The sequence below is a fragment of the Onychomys torridus genome, chromosome 2 (genome assembly GCF_903995425.1).
Source record: "Onychomys torridus chromosome 2, mOncTor1.1, whole genome shotgun sequence".
NCBI lineage: Eukaryota > Metazoa > Chordata > Mammalia > Rodentia > Cricetidae > Onychomys > Onychomys torridus.
In genome coordinates, this window is record NC_050444.1 from 30,694,972 (window position 1) to 30,713,090 (window position 18,119).

Below are 18,119 nucleotides of genomic sequence, written 5' to 3' on the forward strand. Positions count from 1 at the left end.
AGACTTTCTGTTGTTTCTCTTGCTGTTGAAGTCCAATTTTAATCTGTGGTGGTTTGGTAGCATGCAGAGGGTTATTTCAGCTTCATTGTATCTGTTGAGGCTTGCTTTGTTACTGAGTATGTGGTCAGTTTTGGAGAAAGTTCTGTGAGGTGCTGAGAAGAAGGTATATTCTTCTGTGTTTGGGTGAAATGTTCAGTAGATGTCTATTAGGTCTATTTGAGTTATAATATCTACTAACTCCATTATTTCTCTATTTAGTTTTTGTCTGGGTGACCTGTCAATTGGAGAGAGCAGTGTATTAAAGTCTCTCACTATCAATTTGTGAGAGTCAATGTGTGATTATAGCTTCAGTAGTGTTTCCTTTACAAATGTGGCTTCCCTGGAATTTGGAGGCATAGATGTTAAGAACTGGAAAAAAAAAAGAATTGAAAGACCATCTTACTGGATCTTTCCTTTGATGAATTAATATCTTCCCTGCCCCTTTTGATTGATTTTGATTTGAAATTTATTTTGTTAGTTATTAGAATGGCTATAACAGCTTGTTTCCTAGGTCTATTTGCTTAGAAAATCTTTTTCCAACTCTTTCCTATGAGGCAAAACACACCTTTGATGTTGAGGCATGTTTCTTGTCTGTAGAAGAAGGATCAATCCTGTTTTCACATCCATTCTGTGAGTCTGTGTCTTTTTATTGGGGAACTGAGTCCACTGACATTGAGAGATATCAATGACCAATGATTGTCAATTCCTGTTATTTTGTTGTTGTTGGTAATGGTGGTGGTGGTGATGGTGGTGGTGGTGGTGGTGGTGGTGGTGGTGGTGGTGGTGGTGTGTGTGTGTGTGTGTGCTTCCCTTCATTTGCTAGTGTGGAATTGTTTATTTCTTGTGCTATTATAGGTGTAGTTAACTTCCTTCAGTTGGAGTTTTCCTTCTACTATCTTCTGTAGAGCTGGATTAGAGATACATATTGTTTAAATTTGACTTTATCATAGAATATCTTGTTTTCTCTATTTAAGGTGATTGAAAGTTTTATTGAGTATTATAGTCTGGGCTGGCACCTATTGTCTCTTAGAGTCTGCGAGACATCTGTCCAAGCCTCTCTGGCTTTTAGAGTCTTCATTGAGATGTGTGGTGTAATTCTAATAGGTCTACCTTTATATATAACTTGACCTTTTTCACTTTCACCTTTTAATAGTCTTTCCTTGTTCTATATTTTTAGTGTTTTGATTATTTTGTGGTAAGGGGACTTTCTTTTCTGATCCAATCTATGTGGTATTCTGTAAGCTTCTTATACCTTTATAGGCAGGTCCTTCTTTAGGATAGGAAAATTTTCTTCTATGATTTTGTTAAAAATATTTTCTGGGCCTTTGAGCTGTGATTCTTCTTCTTCTATTCTTATTATTACTGGATTTGGGGTGTAATGGGTGGGAGGGGTGGACTGTTTGCAGAAGACTGGGCATGCTCTGAGGAAACGGTGGGTGTGTGCTGGAGGGGGCTTACCCTGGAAACATTATAATCTTATGAATACTTATGATAAGCTTTTCCTTCTTCCTTACTACTGCCACAGAATCATGTTCTGTTTTGTCATTGCTCTATCACAAGTTTTTCCAGCTGGGTGTGGTGGTACACACTTTTAACCTCAGCACTTGGGGTGCAGAGGCAGGTGGATTTCTGTGAGTTTGAGCTCAACCTGATCTAGAAAGTGACTTCCAAGACATCCAGGGTTGTTACACAGAGAAATCTTGCCTCAAAACCAGAACCAAAAGTAAAATAGAAACAAAAACAACAAAAAAATTTTTATTTAGGTCTGTGTATTACATAAAAAGTTGTTGAATTTTAGCTAAGCAAATATTACTCAGATTGATAATAACTAAATTCAGTGCTAGATTCTTGCCAAATCAAGACAAAGGACATCTATTAGTCTTCTGTTGAGTAAGAAATTATTGTGTATATAGTGGCTTTACCCAAGAAACATTAATTACCTAAAGTTTCTGGGAACCAGGCATCTTTGAAAGGCATCAGGACAAAATGTAGGGCTGGTTTCTTCTGAATGCTCAACCTGGATAGGAACCATTTGTGAATTCACTTAGGAATTACTGTAAATCAGCTCTTGTGTTGTTCAGGCACAAGGCCTCATCTTCTTGCTGTCTGTCTGAGGGAGAATGCTGAAGGCTAATATAGAGGCCATCTAAGTTCATTGCCACATGACTCTTGTAATATCACTGCCTTCTCCATAGACAGCATCAAGCAAAATGAAGACAGAATCACATGTACACATCATGTCCATCCCATCAGTTCTGTGCATATAAGCAAGTTACAGGTCCATCCACACTCAAGAAAGAGATATTGCAGAATGGTCTGAAAATGAGCTATCTTCTTAAGCAATACCTTCCGTGACTTTTTACCACTATATAAAGCTGACAGGTCATTCACTATGTCCAAATTACTCGGAAATAAGTATATAAATAGTAAAATAAGTGAATATGATTGTAATTTTTATCCTGGAAATTGGCTTTGTCATTTGCAAGCTATGTAGCACTCAGTAACTAAAACCACCTCTCTGGAAACAGAAGGGTTTAGGTCCATTTCTGAAAAATGACTAAAACAATGACTGAATTCTTTAGCACAAGCACAGGCTTATAGTACCTAGTATGTATTGAATCACTCCACTGATTAATATTTTGTTATCCTAAACTTCAATGGTCCATTTCAAATTTTCTTAGTGATTTATAATAGAGTGGCTAAATCTGGAAAAATTTTAATTAGTTTAAATATACTTTTCTTTATCCACCCTAGCAGGTATAAAGTGGCAGTTCTGAACAGAGATCAAGAGACAGACAACTAAGTTAAAAATCTTAGCTCCTATTTTTAAAAATCAATTTGGAAAATGTTTGGTCCCTCTTCATTGTAAATATGAAATGGTGATAGCACTTTACTTACATGTTGAACAGATTAAATAACATATCACTGTACAAACGGTTCAGCACAATGCCTTGCAGATAGTAATTGCTTTGTAATTATTAGCTATTATGTATTTTGTTATCATTGCAACATCAAGTGTCATTGTATTGGGCAAGTGAAACACAAACCAGGCAAGTCAGAAATGGTGCTTTATTAGAATATTTTCTCTTCTAAATTTCCCTTGAGATTCATGAGTAGTCAGGCAAATTGAAAGACTTAAAATGTTTAATTTTATAAATATTGTTTCTAATAGTTGAATGAGTTTACTTGGAGCTTATCTGATATTCTGAAAAAGAAAGAAATAAAACAATCCTTTTACTTGTAAGAGTCATAACTGCCAGCTGAAAATGTGAATTTTGATTTTCATATTCTGCTTTTTTGAAGGCAGATTTCCAGGTACAACACTCCATGGTTAGTAATAAATGGGCTGTACATAAATTATGCATTCAGAAAAAATGAAAGACAAAAGCACCCAGCGTCTCTTTAGCTGGTTAGAGGAAACAGTTTCACTGTCTGACATTGAAGACAAGACAGTCGATGTAATTTCATAGAATCATAAGCCTCCCCATTCTCACTCCACCCCTGCTTCCAGACTCTTTTGTTCTCTACAGAGGAAAATCACACAGAATGAGAAATAACTGTGCAGTGGCATCCATTTTGCAGCGGAGAATAATCCTCATCCATAACCTTGTCGGAATTTTATTTTTCTGCTTCATATTGAATTTTTTTCTACGATTATTTTCTTTTGTGAAATGAGAACAAATCTAAAAAAGGCTCCAAACTGCAAAAATCACTGCTGTATTCCACTATGCTGGTTGCTGTAACAAAACACTCCAGGCTGGGCAGTACACAAGGAACAGGCAGTAGTTTTTTCCATAGTTCTATAGTCTGGGAACCCAGGGACCAATGTGTGGAGACTTTTGTTGTCTACAGAGGATCCAGACTCTGCTTCCAAGACAGAGTCTTGCACGCTGTATGCTATCCTCAGGTAGGAGGGAGCCCAATACATTCTATGGCAGAAAACTGAAGGCAAAGGGCCAGACTACTTCAAACCAGCCTTCGGAGGATGTATGACCTCAGGCAGGAGAGATCTGCTGTGGTTTAGTTACCACCTGAAGGACCCCAGCACTGTGGTCAGGTCTGCTAGGTTTTCGTCCTTGGATTTTGAAAAGTACCCAGGGAAAAGAGAACAGTAAGATACTAAGAGACACTAATGAAAGTGAACATCTTTGAAAACTGACAAATTCATAACATAGATATCATGAAACCCTCTAACTGGTATATTGTGTGAATGTGTGGGTACCTTTAAAAGGAGATGCAAGACTGAGATGGATAAAAGTCATCCTCATGGATAGTTATCTCTTTACTTTTTAACCTCCAGTTAAACAGATATCTAGTACATCAAGGAGAGGCACAAAAAGCTATTTCCTCAGCTGAAACTGTTTTTTCCCTCCCTCCCCTCTTCTTCTCATTTCCCCATCTCTCCCTTCGCCCCTCCTTTTCATCTCAGCATTGAATAAATCCAAGATGGCAGGAGTAGAGCACATTTTGTGCATTACTTTAAAACATTTTCTAAAGTTGGAAAAGATCATTGGAGGATATTGTGTGAACTTTTTCACTCAGGGAAGGACACCAAGGACAGGAAATAAAACATTCCACCCAAGTGTACCTTGATGAAACAATGACTTTAATTGGAATCAAAGCAAGTATTGGACACACTGAGCCATCTCCACAGTTCTTTAAATAATCTTGTCAAACTCTTGTGTACCAATTAAATTTAGCTAATCTTTGCTTTCTTAAACTACTTGTCTAACACACAATTATGGTAATTATTGATGTCTCCATTTTTATTAGTGACTGTATTAGTATCTACCATACATTGTGATCAAACCATGACTGTTATTTGTTAAATTCAATTTTGGTTGTTTAGGTACCCAACTAAGGGAAAACAAAAATTCCCTAAAGTTTACATCGGCAGGGCAGCTCTTTTTATGAATAACATTAATCTTTTAAATTGTTAATTTCCAGAAGTTCTAAATATAGACAGGTCTATTTGCATGTAAGAAGAGAAAACTAAGAGTTACTGTGTTGTCCCCAAATTCATTGTGCTGGGAACATCTTTGTTAAGTTGACATTAGAAGAATATTTACTAATTAATCTTTTTCTACCTACATGTCAATGAAAATAGTAAATGCTTTAAATTTGTTAACAGATTATATCTTTACCCCATTAACAAGAGGTTAAGTTACAACAATACTAGGCATAAACCCTCATGTTAAGGCTGGACAAGGCAATCCAGGCAGGGAAGTGTCCCAAGAGCAGGCAAAAGAGTCAGAGTCACCTGCAACTCCTACTTTTAGGAATCCCACAAAACCCCAAAGCTACACAACCACAGCATGTAGGACTTATTGCAGACCCATAGAGGCTCTGTGATGGCCACTTCAGTCTCTGGGAGCCCCTATGAGCCCTGCTTAGTTGATTCTGTGTGCCATGTTCTCCTGGGGTCCTGGACCCTTCTGACTCCTACAATCCTTCATCTCTCGCTTCAGCAGGATTTTCCGATCTCTGCTTAATGTTTGGCTGTAGGTGTCTCCATTTGTTCCCATCTACTGCCAGAGGAAGCCTCTCTGATGATGATTGGGCTAGGCTGATGAGTATAGGAGTATAATAGAATATAGGAATCATTTCTGCAGTTGTGTTGGGTTTTATCATATGTCAGGGATATCCAGCCTAATGGATAAGGCATTGGCACCATAGAAATATTTTTGGAAGGTTCTACATTTTATTACTGGACAAACTACTTCCCCAACTTAAAACAGGACCAAGTCTTCAGGTTAAAATGTTGAACTCCATGTGGTAGGATTGCTTGATGACCCACAATTCAGGATCAACTGTCTTGCCATTGTGTGAATCCTCACAGACCCAGCTTTGTTCTCCTCCAGTGTCTTCTCTTGGAGTTGTACCTTATTTTGTTACCAGTTTTCATACGAATCCACTGAGGAATTGGATGATTTCGCTTTTGTTTCTTGGCCAGGAATCGCTTGATTCTGAAAGTCTTGTGAGAAGACATAGTGAGAAGCCAAGTCAGGAGTCCTCTGCATGATGGAGGAGGAAAGGACCTAATATTTTTAAACTCTTTGACTTTGTTACTAATTTCAAATGAGAATACAAAATGTGAATGTGCATTAGAAAATAATGAATGCACAATGTTCATATTTACAAAACACAAATTTAAACTGCCATTTAGTTGAATTTTATTGTTGATTGAATTTTTAAAAAAATCTACATGCATTGTTCACAGATTTTTAACCTTTTGATAGATGTAGAGAAAATGTGAGCTTATAAAACACGGAAAACATTTATGTTAATCATTTTTATTGGATGGTTTTCTCTGTGGACCATGTGAAAGTAAAAGTAGCCTAAAGTAGAGGTCCAAAGAGGAAAGAGTGGAGCCAGTAAACTCCACTGACATTAACTTCCTAGGAATTTTAGCATACTGTTTGCCCATACAGGTTCCATTAAAGTTAATGGGAGTTATGTGACTAATTCTCTCTGTAGAGTACTAAAAATGTACCCTGCAGTATTAAAAAGTCTGAACTTAATTTTTGCTTTCTCTTAACCTTGATTATGTTATACTAAAGATAGATACTTTCATTATCATGCACATATATAGTAAATTTAATAGAAAGGTTTAAAAATAATTTATTTGGGGGAGAGGCTGCAGTTATATGGGTCAGAACAGAATTTTAATTCGTGTTGTACATATGAGTTCTGCTTTCATTATAATGATAAAACAAGCATGTACATCTGTAATTCACCCTCTAGCTATACAAATGAGAGCTTAAACCTCAATGAATTCAATAAATGAGCATTTTCAGAACACTTATTTAAAATTAGGTCTACTTTTTAATCAGTCATATTTTAAGTTAAAGCTTATTAATAGGTCATTAATAAAACATGCTTATGGAATGAGGTTTCAAGTAAGAGGTAAGATGAATGAAATATAACAAAAATGAAACAAACCTAATGAATAATGTTTAATTTTATTTTAAATACTTTATATTAAATTGTATATTTATTTCAGATTAAAAATGAATTTCTAGTAATTTTCAAGTGTACTGTACATTGAGTTAAAATACTACAGGTAAGATCAACTGTGAATTAAGGATCCTTTTATAATGCCAAGTTTCCTCTGCTTTTGACACTCAAACTGAACTCTTAATGTCCTTTTTTTTCTTGAAGTAATTTCTGCCTGGCTTCTCTCCCTACCTGGGAAAATAAAATTATAAGAGTTTAAGATTGAAAAAGGAAAGAAAAATTATATCAATGAATAAATACCCTGTTATCCATTTTCCCCCTGAAACCTGCAGATATATTACAAAGTAAGGGAGACACACAAGTGATGTTCTAAGCACAACATCCATGAAGAGGAAGCAGAACTGTGCATGAATGAAGCAGAACATTCTGAAAGTCTAGAACTTGGCTTAACTAACTTTCCAGAATACAGAACTTTTGCTCAGCTGAGCATAAACTGCGGCTAAGACTGATCTTTTTATGTTATACATTCATCATCTTCTTTTGCTATTACAAAATTCTCTGTGTCTAAATCATAATGGAATCTTGAGTTAGGGTGGGACTCGGGTAAAGTTACAAGCCATTTCACAGTTCTAATTGATTGAATCTGAGATCATACACTTAGCTATTGAACTTCTACACATTCTTAAAGCAATTCCACTCAAGATTCCATCATGTAGAATTCACTTTGAAGCTTGCAACATTTCAGTTTTGAGCTGAAACCTACTTTCCTAATTTTCAGGTTTGCAGCTGAAAGTTGTACATGTCCTGGGGGTGGGGGGTGCTGGACCGTCCAGACCCAGCTTCCCAGGCTGGCTTATGACACAGATCTCAAAACATCCAAAGCAGATGATACATCCCTGCTTATGTAGATATTTCTCTTCAGTGGAAATAGCATCTGTACATGTGGTTTCTTATTAATAACTCCAGGAATTTGGGCTGCATCAATGGCTAACAAAGCCACATATCTGTCAAAGGTTCAGTTGTGTGTGTATGTGTGTATGTGTGTGTGTGTGTGTGTGTGTGTGTGTGTGTGTGTATGTTTGTGTGTGTGTGTTTGTAGTTTGTTCATGTGTATGGAAGCTAGAGGTTGACATGAAATATCTTTCCCAATCTTTTCCCAACTTACATTTTTGAGACAAAGTCTCTCACTTAACTTAGAGTTCACCAATTTGGCTGTGGGGCAGGATAGCAAGCCCCCCAAATCCCTCTGTCTCTGATGCCTCAGCTCTGGGTTGATAAGCATGTACCACCACATCAGGCCTTTTATCTGCGTGCTGGGGATCTGAAATCCAGTCCTGGTGCTTCTAAAGCAGCACTTTACTTACTGCTCAGGCCATCTTAGCCTTTTGTCTTGTACTCTAGTGATTCTTGAGGTGATTTGTAGAACATCACTCTTTCCCCCTTTAAAAGGCACAAAAATTTACACTTTCAGTTAAAAATAATTTCTCCATATTTGTCTGCCAAGACTTTGCCAGTTTACTCTGTGACTTCCTGACAGGAGAATGAATTGGAAAGCATGCACCTCAATCATCTAAGTTAACATGGCTCATACTGTGTGTGGGTGTTTAGCATGTACTACACAGTTACAACTAACTCTGTGTGTTCTCTGCTTTCAGTGTGAGCTCTCATCAGGGTCCTGTCTCCACTGTGGGTATCTGTCTAAACTCCCTTCTCTTCAGGTAAGATCTGTGATTCACTTGTATTGTCTACCTATACATCAGCTTACTTCATTTTAGGAATGTTTAGGTTTTCTTTCCTGAGTCCAGGAATGTGCTCCTGTCCACGTTCCAGATTGCACAGAACCTCTCTCTTTAGGTGTGTGCCACTTTCTTTGTGATGTTTCTCTTTCTTGAAAACCTTTCCCTCAGCTTTGTACAGCAGGAGCTCAAACCTCGCATTTCAGAATAGGCGATCTGTTTTCTGAGAGGGCTCAGACATCTGTAACAGCGGCATATTGGGTTTCAAATCAAGAGATCTCATTTCCACTACAAAGCCTCTGTTAATAGTCCTTTTGTTTCAATTGTTTCTGCCCAATCTTTTGATTTCATAATCTGGTACCTACTTAGAGATTAAATTTTTCCTATGACCCTAGAAGACATCCATGAGCAACTCCTGATCCTGCTGAGCATCCCTCTCCGCCACCGCCGTGTGTTGTGAGAGTGGAAACTGGTACCCTGGCACAAAGAACTGCCTTTGCTGCCTTCTGGAAGGCAGGGGCTGCTGGGTGTGCTTTATTCAGTGCTATGTGATGATTCAGTTCACCCCAATTTGCCCTTTGGGAACTGCTGTGAAAACTTCTTTTGTACAGTAAATCATGACAGCATTTGGCCTTCATTTGGGGGTAAGTACATGGTTTATATATTAAAGCCATTTCTTTTTCCCTCTAGAAATACCATGTGGCATCAATTTGTTTGTAAGCACAAATCAAATGGCAGTTTGGGATCCTGCCGATGATCCAGAATATTCTGTATTAAGTTTTCAAAGGTTATCAGAGCAATGAAAATCTAACTTTGAAAAAATTATGAGATGACCTGAGTCCCCAAGGACACATCCATCTACCCACAGAGACTCTCACAAGCTAGTTGGAGGAAATCTGTCCTGAGACACTCTAAGATGCTAGGACATTGATGGCACAGGTCAAGAATTATTATGCTACTGAGAATACATAACTTTTCATGTGGGTATTGGCAGAGCTGAACTTTGTTGGTTTTACCTTGCCAGCTGAGATTTTTATTAATGGTACTCATGCATAGGTGAGTTTAGGGTGTAGACTTGGAAGCAGTTGCAATTCTACAGCTTTACCTTTTAAAATGTGCTGTAAATGAACAAATAGAGCAACACCCCCAAGTAATTGCTCTTTGCTCTACCTCTAGACTCCTAAGGAACATCAAAAAACTGCACTCTTGGTTTCTAAATTTATTGAACCAGCCATGCTGTGGCTCCTGTGGTTGGCCTGTGGCCTGGAGCTCAGATTGCCCAGTAGTTCTTTTTCCCAAAATAGGCTGAGGAAGTTTGAGACCGTGTTTGGTTTGTTCCAAAGGGGCTGCCATATATTTAATGAGGTTGTGAACATACACTAAGATTTGTACATGGCTCATCAAATAAAATACATCTTCAACTCACTTTTCACTTCAGTGCGTGGTTTGGAGTAGGCTGTTTTACAAGCACATGTGTTTATCATATGACTTTGTTTGGGGACAAACATCATTTCTTACATTTGGGATGCAGTTTCTCAGTAGTTTAAAGCCCTGCTTCATCTGTCTGTGCTCAAAAGCAAATGCTAAGTTTGGTGGTTCCTCTCCTACTTTGGGAAGGTTTCTTTGAACACCAAGGTGTCATGGTTTATTCGCATATGCCATCCTAAAACAAGAGGACAAGAAAAAGCTTTCTGCACACAGAAAAACATATAGTTTATTATTGCTGTGGGAAAAAGCAGTCAGTGGCCTATTATCAGTTACACATCTTTATGAGAGCAGTATGTTCCACTGGGCTGTGCCTAGGACAGGTAACCAAAACACCACGATCTCTTTATGTGGCTCAGTTTCTGGGACATTATTGAAGTTATTTTGTTCTTAGAACATTGGCTTCTATTTTGGGACAAAATAACTGCCCCTCACACAGCAAAGAGGTGCATTGTGACTAATACTGAGAAAGTCATAGGGTTTATTTTTCTTCTCTAAGTCTCTCATATTCTATAGAGGAAGAAAGGATAATGTCTTTTTCTAAATGAACTTTGATGAAGAGCTCAGTGACTCACCCAATACCTCCAGTTTGCCATAGACTGTAATACATGATGTTTTATGAATATGCTGGAATGATAAAACATCTTCCATTTGATGAGTCAGATCCAATGTGATAAAGCAAGATAACCCAGGGTTTATTTCCTGTGATTGTAGGAGATAAAATTGATTTTTCCATTTCCCACTCATATTTCCCTCCCACTTCCTCATTGCACTCTACAGTTGCTCATGGTGAAGGAGCTAGAGATAGGATTTGTCATAAAATTTAGGACTCCACAAACTAAACAGTGCCTCATTTGCGGATAAACAAAAGTAGTACTGGTAATGAGAATGAAATTCAGATGTGGATCCTTTTCCACAGAATTTTGCAACAAAAAGGGGAAACGTCTGCAATAAGCAAAGCTCAGTCTCCCCAAAGTGAGGAGCCTCAGCTGCAGTGCCAGCAGAATCCAGACACTCCTCAGCATCAGTGTCTGCTCTCAAGGACTGCTCTCAAGCAGTGAGCACTTCCAGGGTCAAGGGTCAAGGGTTAAGGACATGGCTGGAACTGCTGGTGGGTGGGTAGCATCAGGATGTTAGTAGCATTCACAAGATTCAGTAGCTTTTCTTCCTTTGGGTTTTAATATAAAGTTTTACCATAGTCAAAAAAGAAAAAAAATGTAAATAAAATGTAAAGACTTACTTGGCTTAGAGTGATTATGCTACCAGAAGAATATCTTCCTTTACATTTAGCTCATGTGAAGCAGTATGTATATGTAATAGTATGTGTATTTCCTTTAGGTTTTTTGGTGGACACATATATTAATAGACATGTTCTCATTGTTTCAGTTTCTCTGAAAATCTGATACCATTCCAAAGTTCAGGGGAGAATTCTTACAAATTAGTTTAAGATGTTAAAGGTAACTTATGAATATGTGAAAGACTTGAGGCTCAATAGTTAAAATACACAGGTATAAATGAACTGTAGTGGTGGATATGTGTATTAAATTAGCGAGAAGAGGAGGAACATAGTCAAGATGCTCTGATTCTTAAAATATCACTCATTTGAAAACCTTCTGTAATAATGATGTGCACATTAGTTTTAGCTGCCTAAGGGAACGGTCTTTTTGTTTCCCAGTTCTTAATGAACACTTTGAGTCCATTTCCACCTCTGTGCATAGAAAGGGAGGAGGTTGCTGCTACAGGAACGCCAATAGTGGATGCTAAGTTTTTTTCTCTCTCTCTTTTTTTCAAAATTATATTTGTGTTTTAATTTTACACATCAGCCATGGATTCCCCTATCCTCCCCCCTCCTGCCTCCACCTTCCCCCTTCCCCTCCCCTCTATTCCCATCTCCTCCAGGGCCAAGACTTCCCTGGGGATTCATTTAAACCTGGTGGATTCAGTACAGGCAGGTCCTGTCCCCTCTTTCCAGGCTGAGCAAAGTGTCCCTGTATAAGCCCAAAGTTCCAAACAGCCAGCTCATGCACTAAGGACAGGTCCCAGTCTCACAGACTGGATGCCTCCCAAACAGTTGAAGCAATTCAATTGTCTCACTTATCCAGAGGGCCTGATCCAGCTGGGGGCTCCAAAGCCTTTGGTTCATAATTCATGTGCTTCCATTCGTTTGGCTATTTGTCCCTGTGCCTCTCCAATCTTGGTCTCAACAATTCACGCTCTTACAGTCCCTCCTCTTTCTTGACAATTGGACTCTGAGAGCTCCACCTGAGGCCTGGCTGAGGATCTCTGCATCCACTTCCATCAGTTATTGGATGAGAGTTTCAGCACGACTGTTAGGGTGTTTGGCCATCTGATCACCAGACTAGGTCAATCAGGTTTTCTCTCGACCATTGCCAGCAGTCTATAGAGGATGTATCATTGTGGATTTCTGGGGACCTCTTGAGCACTCTGCCCATACCTGTTCTCATGTGGTCATCATTTATCATGGTCTGTTATCCCTTGTTCTCCCTTTCTGTTGTTGATCCAGCTGGGATCTCCTGCTCCCCTAAGCTTTCTTTCCCTCAAACCTTGCCCTTGGTGGCTACCTGGAAAACGGGATCCTAGGAAAGACACAGGGATCGTCCAGTGACAGAGAAATGGATGAGATCTACATGAACAACCTGGACAAGAGTGGGACTAAGTTTTTCTTTTGATCTAGGGCTTAATAGATGCCCCACATTCCTCTTTTAAATGATCTGAAACATAATTCTGGGGGAAGTATATTTTAACACATATGCCCCCTCATTAGAAGTATTTAGGAACCATAATTTACATTTCAAATATTGGCTCTAAGCTACTGTGTCTTTCTAATTTTGAAGCTCTTTGCTGATTTGCTTTTATTTTTGACAGTTTCACACATGCATTTCCTGAGTTTGGCAAATTTTCACATCCCTACCCTGTCACCCTTTCTCATTCTCCTTCATATTCTTTCCCATGGAAACTCTTTTCCCAATAAGCTAGCTTCTCCTTGATGTCATTGTTTTTCCATCCACTGAGTTTAATTATGGTTGCTGGCTCAGGGAAAGAGGCCAGTTAATTTCTAGAAGGTGGACAGCGTATGAGCGGCTACATCACAGAAGATGGCATGCTCTCCTCCAGTTCTCATTTCCAGTCAGTGGGAGGTGGGGGTTTCACCAGCCCCTCCCTAACACATGATGAAACGGTGACAGATCCAGTCTTTGTGCAGGTCTGGAGCAGATCACCACATCTGCAGTGAGTTTATGAGTGCCATGGCCTTCCCATCTCTAGAAGACACTGTTAACCCTTCCTGATCCCTCTCTTCTTTCCTATCTTGGCTTAAACCTTTCCATTCCTAGCATCTCCTTACTTTCACATCACGTGTTCCTTGTTTGCCCCCCAGCTTAATGTGTCTTCCCGCTAGTGGCCACTTTAGCTCCCAGGGTTTCATAGGCACTTCATAAATTTAGACATTAAAGAAATGATTTGAATTTTTAAATAAATGATGCTCTTCACTTGGCCTCAGAGCAGAAGACCCTTGGTTGGACTTTTGTGTTGTCCGCTAATTCAGGGAGGCAGTGGGTCATGTATTTTGATAGAGACCCTGACCCTGGGTGTGGTCTGTAGCTTGTTTTCAGGCTCCATTTTGAAACTAAAGTTCTGTCGAGGGGATTATTATCACTACCTTTGACAACAAAATATAAACACAATAAACTTTTCTTACTAGGCATCGCATATAAGTTGCGACCTGGGCCTGGAAGTGAGGAATATGCTTCGGTCTGCACTTGTGCTAAAACCACGGACAGCAGTGACGTCAAATCTTGAGGCTACCGTGTGAATCAGAAGTTTTTCGCTGATGGGGATTGATGGATTGGTGGAAGCGCTGGTGACATGAGGTATTTGATTCATAATATTAATCTTCCTGTGCATTCTGTGAGCAAACAACTCTCGGGGTGAAATCCTAAAATAACAGCAAACCGTCTCAAAGACAAAAGTACAAAATACAACACAGGATGTTTAGAAAATGTGTTCTTCCCCTTTGAGCCTTATTATCAATTATAATGTAATCCCTGAGAAAGGAAACCATCACTTTCAGACTTTGATTGTTGCTGAACACTCAGACTGCATTCTATCCCTGTCTGAAATGGTGATTGGATTGAATGGGGTGATAAGGAACTGCCAGTGATTCCCTTGCTCACCCATGAATGTTATATTTGTTTGAAGGTCAAGTAAGTTCTTCATTTATTTTATATATATGTATTTATTTTGTGACATAGGGTCTCACTATTTAGCCCCAGTTGGCCTGGAACTCACCATGTATACCAGGCTGATTCTGAACTTACAGAGACCTTTCTCTGCCTCCTCAGTGCAGGGATTAAAGGCCTGTGTTATCATACCCTGCTCAACTAGATTCTTTAGTTGAAACTAAGACTACTTCTTTGCATTTATGCTTCAAATAAAGTATAAGATTGTTATTAACAGACATTAACTTTATTTCCCTTGCTGCACATTTGGTATTTGAAAACATTTACTTAGGCTGATGAGATGGCTCAGAGCAGTGGTTCTTAACCTGTGGGTCACACCCCTTTGGGGTCACATATTGGGTATCCTGTGTATCAGATATTTACATTATAATTCATAATAGTAAAAATTGCAGTTGTGAAGTAGCAATGAAATGATTTCATGATTGTGGGTCATCACAATCTAAGGAACTGCATTAAATGGTCTCAATATTAGGAAAGTTGAGAACAGTTGGCTCAGAGGGTAAAGACACTAATCACTAAACCAAACAACAAGATTTTGACCCCTGAGGCTCACATGGTAAGATAACCTACTCCACACACATGCCATAGCACATTCTTCTCTAAAATAATAAATGTAATGAACTTAAAAAATTATTAATATCAAACTATAGACTGTATGCTATTTACTTCAAACTTCTTTGTTCAAGGTTCACTTGTAACAAAATTATGTGATGACAAAGTCCATATCTTTACCAATTGATTGCATCACAAACATAATTATCATTTTATTGTAAAATAGTAGCAATAGATATAACAGCATTCTGAAATATACTCTCACATACTATTTTGTCAATAGGTCTAGTGTTATTCTAAATATCCAAAACTATTATTTTGCAGATATTTTAAATATAATTAAAGAGTTTGCTCTTGTTGTTTTTGTAGAATATCAATTCTTCAGGAGTCCATAAGAGACTTAAGTTTTTCCAGAGTTTTGAGCCACTCAAATTCTTGGTTGATCAGAAAATATTCCCATTATAGAGAATTCCACCCTGAGTGGATGATGGTCAGCTTAGACATTTCTGGAGGAGATACAATGGTATTTCTGTCAGGTTAGGGTTTCTTGCTCCAAATGCTATCTTCAGGTGGAGGGTATGAGTGGGAACCTGAGCATCTGGACTGGAGAATGGAGCTGATTTGGAGGGAACTGTTTCTCATGGGTACAGATTTCTGCTCTCAACACTATATGTAGAGAATATGAATATTTACAGAGGTTGCAAACAATACTTGAGCTCCCATGTTTAGGGAACTCCCATGCAGATGGACCTGAGAAGCAACTCAGAAGGAAGGGCTCTAACTATCAACACTCAGTATGTGAGCCAGGCTGGAAAAAAAAAAATGCCTATGTTCCAGAACCTCGCCAGCCTTAAAGGGTGCTCTGTGAAAGACATTAAGAGTTTTCAGAGTGTATGCACTCTCCTATGGGGGTGGGATTCAGAAAGATATGATGATCTTGATGATCTTGCATGTCACTGATGTCTCAAGGTATTAAAGCTAATCAAGCAGAAAACCATTAGAGGGCCTTGTTGGAAAACTATGTTAATGGAAAGTTGTGGATGTGGCAGTATGAACAAGTATGGGCACAAGGAAGGCTGCATAGTTGCTATTGATGAATTCTAATAGATGTTAGCTTGTTAATGAGGCCAACAATGCTGCTTATATTTGCCTTACATTTTGCAAACTTATTTTTACCATATAACTTATTTTTTTAAATAAAGAGGCATCACAAGAGAAACCTAATACATTAGAAGATTATAATACAAAGTAATACAAGTACCACACACTAAGTATTAATCATATACTAGGAATTAACTGAAGGATACAGAGAAATAAGAAGAATTAGATCTCTTTGATTTATTTGCATGTATTATTTACTGTCAAGGACAGTAGCTATTTCATGTAATAATACACATGTACTAAGTATTGACTTCTCACTATAGGACAGGTACTGTGGAAATATTCCTCAGTCTTCATAGGATTCAGAATTTACATTCTCCATATGAAGTATATGTAATTATCATTCCTACATTATGCTTGAAAAAGTGAGACTGTGAGAATTTAAATGACCATAGTCTGCATATAGACAACTTGATTTTAGTTCATCAGGAAATGACACCATGTTTATATCCAATCAGAATACAGACATTAAATCAATCCCCTCAATTTTTTAAAAAGATTTATTTATTTATTATGTATACAATGTTCTGTCTGCACATATCCCCGCAGGCCAGAAGAGGGCACTAGATCTCATTATAGATGGTTGGGAGTCACCATGTGGTTGCTGGGAATTGAACTCAGGACTTTGGAAGAGCAAGCAGCGCTCTTAACCTCTGAGCCATCTCTCCAGCCCCAATCCCCTCATTTTTAAAAACTGGACAGTAAGGTTCTTCTTTTTATTGCTGGAAAGGTTGCTACAAAAGAAGATGTTAGTTGTGGTCATGTAGGTAATACCACAAATTCTGCATAACTTGCTAGAAGCTGTATTATAGGGAAGTTTTCAGGTCTCAGATGCATACCTGAGAGGGCTGTTATTACTCAGTCTGTACAAAAGTAAACTAAATGAAATTTGCTACTGTCTGAAATAAATGGACTATATTCAAAGTATACGTTACCTGAGCTTGTCAAAGTTATTGGACAGTTTTTCAGATGTTGGTTTCTAATACAAAGATCATGAAGATCTGTTCTATTGGATTAGATGTTGCTTTTAGAAATAATGTTTTCCTCTGTTCATTCACATCCATTTTGAAAAGTATGAAATTACTCTGGAACTTTTCTCTCATTTATGATCATGATAGGAAATTCATTCTGGGGTTGTTGAGCATCTTGAAAGTACAGTGGGTGATTTCAATTCCAAATTCCTCTCTGGTGACTGCACTGTAACTACTCAAATAAATAATAAAATGTGTTAGGTTCCATTTTTATTTTATAGTAAATATTATTTGGATATATACATGTGTGTGTGTGTGTGTGTGTGTGTGTGTGTGTGTGTGTATGTTAAGTTTACTTATTTACTATTAATCACTTAAGGAATTTGTATTTCTGTATTTTTGAATTGTGGTTTCTCTAAGTGGTCCATGTTCCCCTCATACTCGGTGGTTTTCCAAGGCTGGATTTGAACTTGTGATCCTTCCTGCCTCTCCTCCTCAGTGTTAGCTCCAGTTGCCTGTGGTGTGATGCCCAGGATAATGGTTTAAAGTGGGAGTGAATTTTACGTTACTAAAAATATTAAATATATTCTTAATTTCTTCAAACAGAATCCGTTTCTAAGAAGACGTGGTTTCATTTTGTAATGGAGAGCTACAAATTATGACCAAATTTGGGCACACAGCAGCGTTCCACTGTTATCGCTCTTCATTTCCTGGATGTAATACACCAGAGGAAAATTCTACAGTCCATCCTCAGCGAGGGTTGATGTGATACAATGCAAGTCTTGCTTTGGTTATAAATGAAGATTAATAAAAAATAACATTGGGATGCTGTGTTCAGATATGTTATATCTGAAACTCTAGTTTCTTAAACTGTGGGTGGCAGCCTTATTTGTGGTTTCATAACTCAAAGTGGGAGTCACAAAAATGTTTTCAAAAGTAAATGTTTCTAAATGCACAAT

The 18,119-nt window shown here is 38.2% G+C and overlaps 1 protein-coding gene and 1 long non-coding RNA gene across 4 annotated transcripts in view; one reads left to right on the plus strand and one right to left on the minus strand.

Moving 5' to 3' along the window:
* The window catches only part of LOC118578170, a 66,243-nt gene extending 48,464 nt beyond the window's left edge, over positions 1–17,779 (plus strand). For all 3 annotated transcript variants that reach the window (XR_004944231.1, XR_004944230.1, XR_004944229.1), the window contains 3 exons: positions 8,652–8,714; positions 13,939–14,107; positions 17,767–17,779. This is a non-coding gene — a long non-coding RNA (uncharacterized LOC118578170). The remainder of the gene's footprint in view (positions 1–8,651; positions 8,715–13,938; positions 14,108–17,766) is intronic.
* On the minus strand, positions 5,873–6,028 carry LOC118578168 (60S ribosomal protein L39-like). The gene has a single exon (XM_036178894.1). The coding sequence runs from the start codon at positions 6,026–6,028 to the stop codon at positions 5,873–5,875; it is 156 nt and encodes a 51-aa protein (XP_036034787.1).
* Positions 17,780–18,119: the final 340 nt, after the last annotated feature.